The following is a 17473-nucleotide window of genomic DNA, read 5'->3' on the forward strand; positions in this document are numbered from 1 at the left end:
TGTCTGCACATCATTTTATGTGAGCATCACCACCAACAAGCTGTCTAAAAGGATGAATGGCCATAGCTAAATGTGGCCAAGAGCTGAACTGAACATACTGCTGAGCACAAAAAAACACTTGATCACTGGCTGCTTCAGAACTGTACCATCTGGATCGTTCCCCGCAATACCAGTTTTTCTCTGCTGTGTATATGGGAATTATTTTTGCAACACATCCTTCATTCTATTAAACCTCTTTGTCTCAATCTCCATAACCCACTGTAACTACACTGTGTACCCACCACTCTCCCTTTCCTCTGCTCTGTCACACCCTCCAAATCCACTTTTCCACATTTTTGTCATCGTGTGCCACACGAACTCACCAGCCCCAATAACTGTGTGCCATATTCCTATCCCGTGCACCTGCTGCTTTTTGTCCCACATTCCAATCCAGAACAACTGCTGTCTTACTCCGAGCAGTTAGCCATCCTTCCCCAGTCCCTCCTCCCAATTCCAGGCTTTTTTTTCTCCCTCTACCCACCCCATTTGAGACATCCCCTCACACATATTGTGTATAATAGTTAACATATTTTATATAGCTGGCCATAGTTTATAGTACTGTCATCCTGTTTATCTTTGCACTACATGTGTTACAAAGACTTATTCTCTTCACTGCAGCTCACACAGTAATGTTTTTATTTTATTTCACCACAGAAACAAAGTTTTCACACTCAGCTCACATGTTACTGTACAACTCAATGTTTGTTTAATAGTTACAAGAGCGGTACTGAATGAAATACATCTTGATAACAGATCTAATACAATGGTGAACAAGATAACAGCATTCAAAAGTATGACAAGCCATATGAAAGAGGGTTATGTAAAGTATAATAATAATAATAATAATAATAAACACTGAAGACAGCATATAAGGTTCTGAAATGTGTACACGTAAAGCACAGACAAACAGCATCTAACATAAAGTGGAAGTTTCCTTCAATTACATTCCAAAACATATACATACACCATTAGAGCACAAGATTTGAATTTGAAATAAAACTGGTTTTCTGTAAAAATTTATTGAAATATGTACTGATTTATTACGTAGACATCTGAAAATTATGGATGGAACAGCACATACAGTAAATGGATACCATGGCTTTAAGCCATATGCATACTCTTCCTGTGAAATTTACAGTAACAGTATTTCTTTGATGCAGCATTCAATTTTGGTCTTTAATGCTTGGGTGGTATGTGGGCTTGTTGGTGTACACAGAAAGGCTCAGAAAACCCTACAAGAAAGTTTATCGATGTTAAATTGCAAGATCATGGTCACTAGCCTGGTCAACAATATAGAGATAACATGATAAAAAAAAGATTTGTACAATAATGCCAATGTTTCATGGGCAGCAATGAAATTGGCACCGTTCTGCTGAAACCACATAGTATCTTCAAACTGAGGCTCAAAGAACTAGGTTATCGCATTACAGTAACATTCCGCATTTACCATTCATGCATTACCTGCATTGTTTTCAAGGAAAAATGGTCCGATGACTCCTCCAGACCACAATGCACACAGAATAATGACACATTAGCGATGCATTCCCCCTCATCTTCATTATTCATGAATCTTCAGTTGGTGATTTTGGAGCATTATTTCCACCAAAAATTTGATGCACTTTACAGATGTAAGCAACTAAATTTTCACCACTGTGTTAGTAATGTTTAACAATACCACTGCACTGTTTAATCGTCAGTCTACTAACTCCTATCTGCCTCCTACGGACGTGTCATAATTATTAACCTATCGAATCTAGAGAGCCAAACCGGTGCACAATTTAAACCTTGTGCTCTTCCTGTAACTCCCTTTACTACTAAGATTCATTTAGTACCATCCCCTCCCCTCAGTACATATTTCTCAGGCCTCTGGTACCCAAGCAGAGGAAACCAGAACTTTCCATGTGAGGTCCTCCTCATTTAATACATTCATACACAGATGAAAAGGAAAAGTTGAGAGATTTGTGTTCCAGCAAACAGGGATCGATAACATGTACTTACTGGTCTCTTACTACACCAGGAAGAGTACAAATTGCTATCAACTTGAAGATAGTTCTAAGTCATGTGACAACACAACATAATGGAAGTTCAAATATTTTTCCTCTCACATCACTAGAAAGAACATATCTCTACTATAATATGACATCAGATTAAGCAGTAAATATTAAAAACTGAAAAGAAAAGCACATAGTCGACACTAATGCAGTAATGGTAAAATGAGTATATTAATATGACAAAAACAGTAACAAATTGCTAAATAATGTTAACATGCAATGACATATCGGACCTAAAAACATTCTACTGTCAAAAGAGTGAAAATGGTATGCCAGCCTTTTAATGTACTTTTTTCTTTGCCTTGGGGGATTCTTAAACAAATGGTCACTAGTCTGTGGTAGCTGCAAAAAATTCATTCCATCACTACTCTGGTGCTAACTTCTTTATATCCCTTACTAAACGAATTCAGCTCAATGGTTACAAGGTCTAGCAAAATTCCAAATTAAATGTATTTTTAGAAATACACCATCCATAACACTATGCAATTTTTACCACATTTCCATACAATACAACTCAAAATATAGTATTGAACTAAGTTTTACCTTGTGTGGAACAGTGTCCTGGACTGATACGCCTGATTTTGCATATTCAACAAGAACAGAGCTGTAACATACACCAAATGAAGTGAGTGAGTGACAGTACTGATAATAACAATAATAATAATAATAATTATTATTATTATTAATAATAATAGTGAACTATTTATTCTCACTGTTTATCATCTAATAAATTAATAATTAGAAATACATCTCAATCCATTGCTAAATATGGCTTATTACCAGTGTTTGCAGGTAATCAGCTACCCATCTAACCCACAAAACATTTCTGCCTATCTATAAGCCACTCTTGTCCTCAACTATTTGTCCTATAAATCACATCTTTCACATACCACCATCTATGACAGTAATGTAGCCAAGCATATCCTACTCCACTACAGCTAAAGAGCAACAGTGTTAAATATCCAATATGCTCAACCTTTGTGAAGTGCTCCATGTGTGCACATTAAGTGATATAGTATACTGGAAACACACTGGACCTGCAATTAAATCTAACAAACTTTGTTTAGTTACAAAGAGACAGAATGGCAGGCCAGTACTTTTCTTCAGCAGTCAATATTATTTCATTGTATTGCTGGTGCGCGCTCACACACACACACACACACACACACACACACACTCTGCAGCTTTTTGGAGATACTAAGTTTCTTCCTCAAGGAGCAGAGAGGAACAGGCCACTCAGACTACCAGATAAGAGGGGACCCATATGTTATCTGGACAAGTGGAAACTAAGATCTTTGGATACTGACGCTGTATTTTCAAAGGAATCGTCCCACAACCTGCACTGAGTGATTTAGGGAAGCCACAGAAAGCCCACATCTGGATGGCTGGAAACATAACTGAAACCTGAACCTACTAAAGGGGTCTTAACCACAGCGCCACCTCATTTGGTTGTTTGAACATCTGCCCTATTCACAGGTCTAGGCACTCAATTACTGACTTCCGTCCATTCCAAAATCTAGAGAAATTTGCAATTGGAAAACTTCCAGAGCAATGGGGAGATTTATGACAACTGTAGTTCAATATTTTGTAACTTTCTAGAATCATACTTTACAGATGGAATCTACTCAATGAAGAAACACTGGACAACGTGCACTGTCAAAAAAACGTACATTTTTTTAGTTGAAAAATAGTCTTTCACTACCAAGCTGGATTTTTCCTTGCCCTTGCATTCTTTAATATCCACAGTTTCTCTGTCACTCTTAAAGCTGCACCACATGTTTCAGCTGTTCACAACTGGCAATGGTCCGCCAAGCTTCATGTGGGGGAATTGGTTTCTGTTTACAGTGCTTTCTTGAAAAATAATGGAAGGAGTAAAACTAATCATTCATCATATAGCTGAGGTAATGAGTGGTCAATAGGTACATAAGAAAACAAAACTTTCAGACGATTTCTTTATTCGGAGCTAACTAATGCAGAATAAACATTCGCACACAAACACCTGCTTGTTCACAATATCCTGTCCTGCTACAATGTACAGGTTGCAAAAATGATAGTTTATTCAAGGATGGAAGGAAGATTGGGGTTTAATGATCTGTCAACACAGGTGATTACAGACAGAGCACACATACTGATTGAATCGAAGATGGTGAAGGAAATCTTCCATAATCTAGATTTGATTGGATCTATGTTATGTAGAGCCATATCACTGTAGAGCAGTCCATTCCCCAGTTTGTGTTGCTGAGACACTGAAGAGCATTGACGCGCAACCAAGATGTCCACATTAGTCAACGAAGATGGGTAAGCCACGTTAAAAAGGCATCAAAGACCAGTCCTAAAAAACAGTCTGAGGTCATCAGGTTGAGGGATGGCCCATCAAGATACAGATCTGAATGGGGATGGACTGTATGGTGATAACAGAGATTCATAACACAGGTCTTGGCAGCCAAAAAATGGAAGCCACGATTTAAGAGCCCAAAATCGCACTCTGTGTATTGCTCCCTGCAGTCTGCGTTCAGCAACACCCAATGCAGAAAAATACAAATAAATGCAAAACTGATCCTCATACAAAGAGAGCGACACCGTAGGGCAGCACCAGACCACTGATAGCCACTAAAAACAGACACACATTCAAAACAGTACACTGCAGATGGGTGGTGCTACAGGAAGTGCCAACCTGCACCTGAAAAGCACAGCATGAAAGGAAGTTTTGGATAAAAATCAGGAGTGGACTAGGGAAGCCTCACTCATGCAAGATGGCAAGGATGTGGTGGTGCCACTTGGTATCTTAAGTTATTTGCAGATCGATGAATACTGCAAGAAGGTGTTGATGCTGGGCAAAAGTAATTCGGATAACAGAATCCAGATGGACTAAATTATCTGCAGTAACACAGCCTCAGCGAAAACCACCCTGGATCGAAGCCAAGAGGCCCCGGAATTCAAGGAGCCATTACAGCCTTCGATTCACTGTATATTCAAGTAACTTGCAAAGTACTTTCATTAAACTGATCGAACAATAGTTGTTCATCTGAAGAGGCAGTTTAGAGCAAGTATATGACATTGGATAGCTACTGATGAATGTTGAAGCATTTGGTTGTGCACCCGGTCCTGTCCAGGAGTCGTGTCAGGGTGGGGAGCAATTGCACTGGCGAATTCCCACTTGCTAAATGGGGCATTATAAGGCTCCAGGCAACGAGAAACAAATCATAAAGGGAGCCATTACAGATGATGTTTGAGAAGATGGAACACAGGTGGATAGTGCATTGATGCAAGGTGAAATGCCGAGCAGAATGCTCTACAAACGCATCCAGCCTATTGAGGATGACACTATTTAGGGATATTCCTGGACACCCGTAGGACAGCAGCCGAAAATGCCCCTGATCTTTGGCCTTACCTGCAAAAAAGGAGTATGCAATCCTATGGCAGCAAAATTTCATTCTCAAATAACCCTTTCCTGGCATTTAATTAGATAATGGGACCAGGCACGAAACCATTTAAAGGCAAGGTTATGGTCGAGAGATGGTTGTCCTTTGTAGTGTTGGAGGACCCGACAGCAGTCTTTGATAGTAGCAGCGATTTTGGGGAGAACCCCAAAAAGAAGAAATCACCAAAGTAGCTGCCAAAAGGATGGCATCAGCGAAGGCCCACCAAGGAGGGTGTCCAAGCAAGTGATGTTGAAGAAAAGATAAGATGATCAGAAAATGATTGTTGTTGCACAAATTGTCATGAAATCCCCATTAAACAGAGGTGCGGAATCTGAACTAGAGATGAAAAGATCAATGGTCGAGAAAGTGCTTAGTGGCACGCTAAAGTGTGTGGGGGCTCCAGTGTTGGAGAAACATAGATCAAGCACCGCACTCACAGAGGGTTATGTACGTTTAAAATCCCCAAGGAGAAGGAAGGGGAAGTGGGACCTGTCAAAGGATGGCAAGAAGAGCACAAAGTGTAGAAGGCTAGTCAGGGGGGTGGGGGGATAAAGATTGCAAATCGTTACTGCAGAGTCTACATGGAACCGAGTTCAGTATGAAGAGGAACCAGGGAACTAACAATGTCTATGCTGATCAACATACAGACACCACCAGAGGCGCGCAGAGGGCCAATGCAGTTCTGGCAGAAGGCTTAGAAACCACCAAGAGTCAGCAAATGAGTACCCACAAAACTAGATTCCTGCAATATAACATAAGTTACAGAGTAGAGATAAGGAAGAGACTGCAATTCTGGAATGTAACCATTAGAGTTCCTTCGGAGGAAAGTAGTACAAGCGTCAGGATGGATGTCGATCGGGCCACAATCGGTCACCATGCCGAGTCAGTGTCCATCACTGGTAAGTACGGAGTGACATCCATTAATGTAAGAGCACACCCTGATTGAGAGGAAGGGGTGACATGTCAGTTTGTTTTGTTGTTGCTTTCAAGTGCGAAACAGCTGAGATCATAACTTTAAATGGTCAATTACAAATGAATTTGAAGTCAGTGATACTCAAAGCCTAATCAACTGGAGTAGAGGCATAGCTAAAATGATCACTTCTCCTTTGAGGAGGTTGCTCAAATGGTTGAAGATTAAATTTCCTGTGCCATATTACTATGAGAAATAAAAAGTATACCACAAAAAATGGTTCAAATGGCTCTGAGCACTATGGGACTTAACATATGAGGTCATCAGTCCCCTAGAACTTAGAACCACTTAAACCTAACTAACCTAAGGACATCACACACATCCATGCCCGAGGCAGGATTCGAACTTGCGACTGTAGCGGTCGCGCGGTTCCAGATTGAAGCGCCTAGAACCACGCGGCCACACTGGCCGGCTAGTATACCTCAACCTACAGCTTGTGCTGTATCTGCTAAATTATCTGCTAAATTATCTGATAATTCAGATGACAAACATACATTAAAACATAAATGGTCATAAAATCGGCACTGGGTAAAAAAAATGGCACACTGTCAATGGTTGGTTGTAGTAAGCACAGAGTGGTGTGCGATTTCCATTTAACAAAGGGCAGTGATTGAAAGGACAGCCTCCAATATGCAGCCTAGCTATAAGTATTTCCTTGCAATTCGAGGAACAAGTTGTAGGGAGGTGTTTAACTTCCTGGAGTTTGTTCTCATATAGAAAGAAGAGTGTTAATGCCAGAATGACACAAGGGAATCAGAGTGACACTAAGGGAATCATAACATAATACACAATTAAGAAGGTTGTGTTGTCAGATGTAGTGGGTGGCCTGATAGAAGGTGGAAAGCTCTGCAGTAATTGAGAACTGATCTAGAAGTCAGTATAAAAATGTTTGCTGTCAATGACAAAGGTGCACTGGACCCCACAGTCAGTTTTAGAGCCATCAGAATAGATGAAGGTGCTGTCTCCAAGCTGCGTGCAAAATTCGAGAAACTTAGAGGGACAGGTCTACTCTAGAGTAGTGACCTTGGGAAGTGAACTAAGTCCAAGATGAACGTGGACCTCTACACAATGTGAATGTGGTGAAGGGCTGTCTCTAGAGCATTGCAGCTGTGTGGTCAATCCACATTAATAGTGCTCATGTACATCACTCATAATGTATGCGCACTTGGAAGCACGCGGCTGACAGTTCATTCACTTGGTATCACACTCCACTCACTCACAGAGCGACGGGCAACAGTCATGTGGCGTTGCCATGCAGGTAAGAAACCACAGACTCCACCAATACAGTTTCAACACAATGTAGTGACACTAATTCTTATGGTAAGTGTTCACACACATTTAGAATTAGAATTTCTTTTTAGATGTCAATTTTCCATGTTTTCTATGAAGATAATGTGCACAGTATACCTGAGAGTCACCAATCGTTACCACTGTATAACAAAAATTAAAGGGATAACTGAATATTGAACATTATTGAAGTCCATTGTTTCAGTTGTGGAACTGTATATTTCTGTGAAATAGTAGCTGGTGAATTAATGCTCGCTTTCAGTCAGCTGCTAAAATCACACTGACACTTCAACACATTTTGAACAGAACAAATTAAACGGATTTATACCAAAAGTGTGATGACAGATTATTACTGTAAACTTTGTTTATGATAAACTAAAAAACTTCAATCCAGCTACACCGTATTCTTTTGTGAGTAAATCGAGCAAGTGAACTAGTAGGACTCATTATATTTGATAATACACACAAAAAGAGGAAAACAGCAAAAGGTGTAATGGTGAGAGACGTGAATATTATTTGAATATATTTCTCTCTTGATATTATTCGAATGCGTAGGACACTCAAACAAATTTATTTGCCAATAAATTATCTGTAAATCAAATAATGAATAACATAATGTCACTGTATTTTCTTTGTTTACTTCTTGTACAGAATTAGTATTTGTTCCTTTAGCCAGTGAGGTTCTGTTCTGTAAATACATTATCAAAGGTTTGTCCAGAAATGTGCCTTTGTGGCTCAATGACAACAATGCTAAGTCAAGTTGCACCATATTTAGACTTAGGGTTCGATCCTCAGTTGGTCCTATGATTTTCTCTGATCTTACTGCTTCTTTTGCCTAAAACAATGACAACAATGCTAAGTCAAGTTCCAGACTACAAGACTTAGACTTAGGGTTCGATCCTCAGTTGGTTCTATGATTTTCTCTGATCTTACTGCTTCTTTTGCCTAAAACAGTCAAGTTGCACCATATTTTGAAGTATTTGTTGATATGTGGATCACCACTAGCTGGCTGTATCTGTTCAGAGGTGGGAGGAAGTCACGAGAATACCACCATGCCGAGTAATGCATTGCAGTGCTGAAACCAACTTTGAGCACAACTTTTCTTGATTTACAGCATAACAAATGGAACACAAAAATGTCTATAGGTGGACGGTCTTAGTGGTTTTAGGTCTAAGCACTTGGCAGCCGCAATATTAAGCAGCCAATTTAGTCAGCCAGCTGATGGTCAGTTTATGCAAACGATGAACAATGACTACATGTGTAAATTACTATTCATTACTCATAATCAACAAGTATTATTCTAAACATTATTCACCTATATGAATAAAAACACTTGTCCATCATCTGTGAATAAAAAGATTACAGATAAATCTGAAATCCAATTGCTTTTAAAGCTCCAATTCTTTGTCATTTATTAAACAAATTTATTTTTCATTTCTTTAAAATTAGTTTCCAGAACTCATCAAGGTACACAGGGCATTTGTGGGATGAAGCAGCTTGGTTGTCAGTGCAGTTGATGCAGCGGGGAGGAGGAGGTGGGAAATTTCCCTCATGAAACTGACACATTTGGCAGCATTTTTACAGGAAATGTGAATGAGTATGGTTATAATGCTGACACTGGTGGCAACGCAGCGGGTTCAGTATGTAGGGTCCAACATTGATGACTGCATATCCCGCCTTGATCTTCGAAGGGAGCTCCACTGGATCAAATGTTGGGGGTGGGGTAGGCATGAATTCTGCATCAACCCTCTTCATAACTCGATAGGCTGTGGTTACAACCTGATCACAGAGAGAATGTTGTATATCTCCCTCAATCATACCATCAAGCTGCAGAGTGTACATATATGACACCACGTGAATAACACATTGTTCTATGAGCCTCTACATGAACAGGGTATCTGCAGAGGAGCATAGCTTTAAGCAGTTTTTGGTCTTGAAAAGCACCATCTGCCTCTAGAAGCAGAGTTCCATTGCATAATCGAGTGCAGGACTTTAGTGGGCCAACAACTGTATCCTCACCTTCCTGAATGACGAATGGGTTCACTGCAGAAAAGTTTAGACATTCTCCTGTGTGCGACACCACGAGGCAGCAGGGTGCAACTGGAAGATTCATCATGTCTTTGGCCTTATTCCATTTCCACTTATTAGACGGAGTTTGTGCTGGATGGAGATGACATACTCATTGCAGGTGAATCCCCTGTGATTGCCAGGGTCTCCAGTAGCGCACTACTTCCGTCTGGGAGCTCCCACAGGGTGGAGAACACCTATCTTACATGACCATGCACACCTCAGGTCACACCTCCTAAACTCCAGACAAAGCGACCATTTGGCAATTGGGAAGGTAACAGCTCAGGCATCACCCCTCCCTGGGACTGGCCTTTACCGGGGGTATGCATAAGCCCTACCTGTCGACCTGGGTGCTGCGGGTTACGCTTTACCCCACTGCCTTTTACACGCCAAATGCATGAGCCAGCCTTCAGGCATATGCATGGGGAGCAAGAAAGACAAAAACGGAGACCTGAAACGCCGAAGAGGAGGAAGGACTGAAGAAGTCAGAACAACAAGAAAGGAGAGAAAGAAAAAAGGAAATCCGCCTAAGGCTTCCGATACTTTTCGAAAGTTTTGGTTGCCTGATTATACATGGTCCTCAATGGAGGGGTGAAAGAATAGGAGGATAGAATTGCAGTAAGTAAAAGGGGGAGAAAGAATAGGAGGAGGATAGAACTGCAGTAAGGAAAAGGAAGGACTATTGGAATGGCAAGGGACCTATGTGTGCCAAGCACATACTCACAAAAGTGTTGTGAGTCTCCGGGAGGAGAGGGAGGGAGGGAGGGGGTGGAGGCTGTGGCGGCATGTGGGGGGGGGGGGGGGGGGGAATCTTGTCCCAAGGGTTTCACATCATCATCATCTTCTCCTTAAGAGGGCTTGACGGGATATGATTGAGAGGACAGCAAGTTGCAGAAATAACAGGATTGAAAAGAGAATAGGTAGCCTTGAAGCCCATAGGGCTTGGGTCCCATAACCTACTCCAAGTAACAGGCTTCTTGACATGAAGATGCTGCTAGGAGGGGGGTTCCTAGAGGGAGCTCCATCACCAGTGGGTGCTAGATAAGACCATTTCTTTTCTGGCCACAGAGAAGGAGTATTTCCGTGATGGGAGGTATGCATAAAACATCATCCGAAGTCAAGCTAAATGCAATCTCTGAAAATTATTTCGAGCAGTTACTTTATGAGCCCACGCGAATAGTCAAGACTTGTGAAAACACACTTGACCGATTTGCAACAAATAATCCTGAGCTAATAACAAGCATGAAAATGGATACAGGGATTAGTGAACACAGGTCTGTCATAGCAAGGTCGAATATTGTAACCCCAAATCCTACAAAAATAAACGAAAAATATACCCATTCCAAAAACAGATAAAAATTCACTTGAAGCCTTCCTGAGAGAGAATCTCCACTCCTCCCAAATTAAAATGTAAGTGTAGGACAGATGTGGCTTGAATTCAAAGAAATAGAATCGGCAGCAATTCAGGTATTTATACCAAATAAATTAACAAACGATGGAGCTGATCCTCCTTGGTACACAAAACGGGTCAGAACATTGTTGCAGAAAAAACGAAAAACATGCCAAATTTAAATGGATGCAAAATCTCCAAGATTGGCAATCTCTTATAGAAGCTTGAAATTTAGTGCGGACTTCAACACAAGATGCTTATAACAGTTTCCACAATGAAAGTTTGTCTCAAAACCTGGGAGTAAATCCAAAGAGATTCTGGTCGTACGTGAAGTATGCTAGCGGCAAGGCACAATCAATGCCTTTTCTATGCGATAGCAATGGAAATACTACAGATAACAGTGCTGCCAAAGCAGAGTAACTAAACACAGCATTCTGACATTCCTTCACCAAAGAAGATGAAGTAAATATTCCAGAATTCGAATCAAGAACAGCTGCCTACATGAGTAACGTAGAAGTAGATATCCTTGGAGTAGCGAAGCAACGTAAATCACTTAACAAAAGCAAGCCTTCCAGGCAAGACTGTATACCAGTTAGGTTCCTTTCAGAGTATGCTGATACACTAGCTCCAGACTTAATAATCTAATACATCCGTTCACTTGACGAAAGACCCGTACCCAAAGACTGGAAAGTTGCATACGTCACACCAATATTAAAAAAAGGTAGTAGGAGTAATCTACTAAATTGCAGGCCCATATCATTAACATCAATATACAGCAGGATTATGGAACATATATTGTGTTCGAACATTAGGAGGTACCTTGAAAAGAATGGTCTATTGACACACAGTGAACATGGATTTAGAAAACATCATTCTTGTGAAACACAAACACATGAAGTGTTGAGCGCTATCAACAAGGGATTTCAAATTGATTCCTTATTTCTAGATTTCCAGGAGGCTTTAGACACTGTACTACACAAGTGGATTCTGGTGAAATTGCATGCTTATGGAATATCATCTCGGTTATGTCACTGGATTCGTGACTTCCTGTCAGAAAGGTGACAGTTTGTAGTAACTGACATAAAGACATTGAGTAAAACAGATATGATTTCTGGCATTCCCCAAGATAGTGTTATAGGTTCTTTGCTGTCCTTTATCTATATAAACGATTTAGGAGACAATCTGAGCAGCCGTCTTAGGTTGTTTGCAGATGAGGCAGTCATTTATCGACTAGTAAAGTCATCAGAAGATCAAAACAAATTGCAAAATGATTCAGAAAAGGTAACTGTATCGTTCAAAAATTGGCAATTGACCCTAAATAGCGAAAAGTGTGGGGTTATCCACATGAGTGCTAAAAGGAAGCTGTTAAATTTCAGTTAAACAATAAAGCAGTCAAATCTAAAAGGCCTTAAATACAATTAGATTCCTAGGAATTACAATTATGAACAACTTAAATTGGAAAGAATGCATAGAAAATGTTGTGGGGAAGGCCAACCAAATATTTACAGAATGTAGCAGATCTACTAAAGAGACAGCTTACACTATGGTTGTATGTCCACTTTTAGAATACTGCTGCATGGTGTGGGATCCTTACCAGATAGGACTGACAGAGTACATTGATAAAGTTCAAAAAAGGGGAGCACATTTTGTATCATTGCCTAATAGGGGAGAAGTGCCACTGAAATGATACAGGATTTGGGGTGGACATGAAAGATGATCATGACAGAGTAATATTAAGTACGGAATAAGTCACGGAACATAAAACGTCTTCGGGTGTTGGTTTCCATATGTGCAGACATTAAATGGAAGGTGTTGAATACAAGAAAATGGCAAGGTGTGACAACAAATAAATGGCTTCACCTGCCGTGGACAGGGCCTTTTATGTTTTGGCATTGTGGCTTGGTGGTAAATTGACTGTCAAGGAGCACTCACACCCTCTAAGAATGAAAACAAAAGACAAGATGGCATTGTGATAAATAAAATATATTGTAATCTTAAATGTATGTTGAGCCTTCAAGGCACATGAAAAGTTGTGTTTCTACTCTAATTCACAAGACACTCTAATGATCTGTACACCCATTCAATCAAATACAACTTTGTAAAAGGAAAGTAGTGTAGGTGGTTTTTCGTAAGATAAGGGGAAGTTGTCTTCCTTTGCTCCAAAATAACACAAAGACAAGCCTTTCCATGGCAACATGTAGGATTTCAGAGCCACTGACCAGCAGGACTTCTACTTCAAGAGAATCAACTACAGTGAGCAGATAAAAAAAGGTAAATACATCAGATATTACATTGGATGACAGATCTCATGAAATGTTTTGACTTGGTTTCAACAACAAGGAGTGGGCCAGCAGCTACATAAAAGCTTAAACAAACAAGAAAAACAGTTCAGTGGATAGTTGGGCAAGAAATAGTCAAATATTAAAAACCTATTCTGAAAACGGTTAGCAGTAAAAGTATGAAAAATGAAAAATTGTGCAGTTGTACTTCTAAAGCAGAAATATTAAATAAAACAATGTATGCTTTGTAACAAATGGCAGTTTGCAAATATCAGACCAACCAGAGGACAGTTTGTTAAAAGATTATGCACTGAGGCTGAAAGTGTTTACATTCAATTAGTTCAAAAAGACCGTACTAGAAAATACTTTGCATTATCTTTTCGGAATCAGTAGGAAATAATCATTTTGTCCTCATTTCTCTACACTACACTCCATGAAAGTAGGACCATGAAAGATATACCATGCACGGTGAAACTTGGGTCTAGTTCTAACTTTCGGACACTGGGGCCCAGTCAGGCCAATGGAAGGATTGTTTTATTGTCACTAAAGAAGGAAATTTTTGGCAAATGTCCTGTGGGTAAAAATATGTCTGGTACATTTCAGTACAAACTCAGAGTAAATAATACTACAGTATTGAGACATACTACACTTTACAGTAGCAAAAATTAAAGGAGACCATAAAAATGAAGCGGTAGGTTATGGTAATCAAAAAGCTTGAACAGACAATCAAACTTCACTACTACCTAGTATTCTCTTATCCTTGTACAATTTGATTTCAAATTTCTTTCAAGAGTGAAGCAAATTTTGAAGACTATGAAACTACTGGATAATAAAACTTAAAAGTTTGAGTGCAAGTGGTTGATTCATTAGATATAGTAACCCTAAATAATTCCGACTAATAGTGGGGCAATTATATATGGAGACTGATCACTTTAGAAATTAATATAATTGTTAAAATGAACTGCATGCTTTAAAAAATAAGTTATAGTATAGTTATATTACAATGTTTAATTTTCTTTACCAACAGTTCCACAAGCTCTCTCATTGTACACCAAATTATATTTACAAAAATATCTATTTGATTTAGTACTTGGACACTAGAACCAAGATACAACGAAGAACACACACAAATCAGAATTAAGTAACTTAAAAAAATAAACAATCAGTCAGCTAAATTGAAACCTTCAATTATGAAGTACCCATGGTCAAAATTACAATACAGAAGAGCATAATATGCCCTACCATTTCACCTCTGACAAGATCCTTGAACACTACTTACTCTGCTTTACAAGAAATAAAAAAAACTGCAAGGCTGCTATTATATAAAAGAAGTAATTAATGGCAACTTCTAAATAAGGAGGTACACAAAAGCATTACACTCCCTTCTGTCTAGCAGTGGTACACAAAAGTAATATAAAATTATACATACAGAAGTCAGTACATTTCTTATTAAGGTTTGACATAATTCACATGAACTCTTTCTGGAAGTATAGTCACTACAATGAAGGAGATAAGTTAACTTTCAATTCCATCAGTAAAGCATACTCCAGTGGTGTAACTGATACTGCACCTCACACAACTGCACCTGGATTTAAGTCCCAGAGTGGGTCACCGTTTTAAGCTGTTAGATGAAGTCAATATGAAAGAAAGTCTTGCAAAACTTACCTCATTCCTGTGCTCAGAGCATAGCCCTCTCTCACCAAAACTGCATTGACGCAAATGTCCATTTCACGTTGAACATCATATAATGTGACACACAAGCTAGTGTCACTCACAGAATCCACAAATAATCTCAATGATTTTTTGAATGTGAGCTCCAACATAACTTTTTTAATTTCTGGTGACCATCCAGACTTCAGTGTTGGGCTTACATCATTCAATGCACAATGTATCGCCTGTAATAACCAAGATGTTTTTTCTTTCACAATATTTTAATAAACCAATTTTAACAACCAATAAAATTCCTCTTGATTTGTGACCGCATCACAGTATAAAATACTTAACCCTATTGTCTACACACACAGTTGGCATCCGTTGGGGTATGTTAAGGGATCCTCTAGGTACTAACAAAGGAATTATATGTTTGGTTATAATAGAGGGAAACATTCCACGTAGGAAAAATATATCTAAAAACAAAGATGATGTGACTTACCAAATGAAAGTGCTGGCAGGTTGACAGACACACAAACAAACACAAACATACACACAAAATTCAAGCTTTCGCAACAAACTGTTGCCTCATCAGGAAAGAGGGAAGGAGAGGGAAAGACGAAAGGATGTGGGTTTTAAGGGAGAGGGTAAGGAGTCATTCCAATCCCGGGAGCGGAAAGACTTACCTTAGGGGGAAAAAAGGACGGGTATACACTCGCGCGCGCACGCACACACACACACACACACACACACACACACACACACACACACACACACACACACACACACACACACATATCCATCCACACATATACAGACACAAGCAGACATATTGAAAATATGTCTGCTTGTGTCTGTATATGTGTGGATGGATATGTGTGTGTGTGTGCGAGTGTATACCCGTCCTTTTTTCCCCCTAAGGTAAGTCTTTCCGCTCCCGGGATTGGAATGACTCCTTACCCTCTCCCTTAAAACCCACATCCTTTCGTCTTTCCCTCTCCTTCCCTCTTTCCTGATGAGGCAACAGTTTGTTGCGAAAGCTTGAATTTTGTGTGTATGTTTGTGTGTCTGTCAACCTGCCAGCACTTTCATTTGGTAAGTCACATCTCTTTGTTTCTAGATATAGAATTATATGTTTGGAACTTTAAAGCGTCTCTGGAACCATATACAGCTTAATCTGAAAATAGAAGGGCCTGAAACAACAAATTATTCTACACCATTGAGTGCTCAAACAAATAAAATGGTTATATACATATATACATGTGAAAGGCTGAATGTGCGAAACTATATAATGCCATGGAGGGAGCAATTATGTTGTTTCATTTGCCTGTTTTTATACACTGTCCAGTAACTTTAATATGACCAGCTGCCAAAAACGTGAATAATCACCTTTTGCAACACAGACCACTGCCAGATGTGATAAGTGCGAGACATGCAGGAAGAGAGTCGATGAGGTTATGGAAGGTACCAACAGAGATTTGGAGCCATGCTGATTCCAGTGCTGTGGTCAGCAGTGCAAGGTTTTTCGGGAGAGGATCCATAGTGCAAACAGCCTGTTTGAGACAGACCCACAGAGTCTTGACTGGTTTTAAATCGGAATACTTTGGTGGCTGGGGGAGTATGGTAACTCACCCTGATTCTCTTCAAAACATACACTGCACTAAAGCTATGCAACATGTTGCTTTGTCCCACTAGCAGATTCCATCGTGTTGAAGAAAAACAAACTGCATGAAAGGACGGACGTACTCCTAGGGGAAGACAGATACATACTACTTGTGTTCATCCGCTGTGCCTTGCGGAATTACAAGATCACCCATGGAATGGCACGAAAACATTCCCAAGAACATAACACTTCCTTGCTTGCTGTAGGGTGTTTGTTGCCAAACATTTCACATGTCTGATGGAGCATAAAATGTAATTCATCTGGGAAGTCCCTGTCACCACTCAGTGGAAGTCCAGTTGCGGTATTGGCATGCAAATTTCAACTTTCGTTGCTGTGCATCAACCAGGTGCCTGCTGTGGAGGCCCATATGCAGCAACATTTGCTGAACGGGTTGTTGAAGAAACACTGCTGATGGTTCCCTGGTTCACCTGGGCAGATGCTCAGCTGCTCAATAGCTGCCCATCTATTCATCAGTACACATTTCCACAATTATCATTCACCCCTGTCATCTACGGTTCTTGGTGCATCACAGTCGCTTCGGCACCAGTTTTGGATACTGTCATTGTGCCATGTACTGTGTACTTTAACGATGATGGCACACAAACATTAACAGACTTAATTGTTTTGGAAATGCTTTCAGCCTTGGCCTGAAAGC

General features: G+C 39.9%; 1 protein-coding gene across 4 annotated transcripts in view; it reads right to left on the minus strand.

Moving 5' to 3' along the window:
- Positions 1 to 17473, minus strand: part of LOC124776868 (RING finger protein 17) — a 529150-nt gene that overhangs the window by 145887 nt on the left and 365790 nt on the right. For all 4 annotated transcript variants that reach the window (XM_047252047.1, XM_047252048.1, XM_047252046.1 and 1 more), the window contains 2 exons: positions 15171 to 15400; positions 2634 to 2694 (listed from right to left, as the gene is read on the minus strand). In XM_047252047.1, the coding sequence (XP_047108003.1) occupies positions 2634 to 2694; positions 15171 to 15400 (291 nt within the window). The remainder of the gene's footprint in view (positions 1 to 2633; positions 2695 to 15170; positions 15401 to 17473) is intronic.

This window comes from Schistocerca piceifrons, chromosome 2 (assembly GCF_021461385.2).
Source record: "Schistocerca piceifrons isolate TAMUIC-IGC-003096 chromosome 2, iqSchPice1.1, whole genome shotgun sequence".
In the NCBI taxonomy this organism is placed as follows: domain Eukaryota; kingdom Metazoa; phylum Arthropoda; class Insecta; order Orthoptera; family Acrididae; genus Schistocerca; species Schistocerca piceifrons.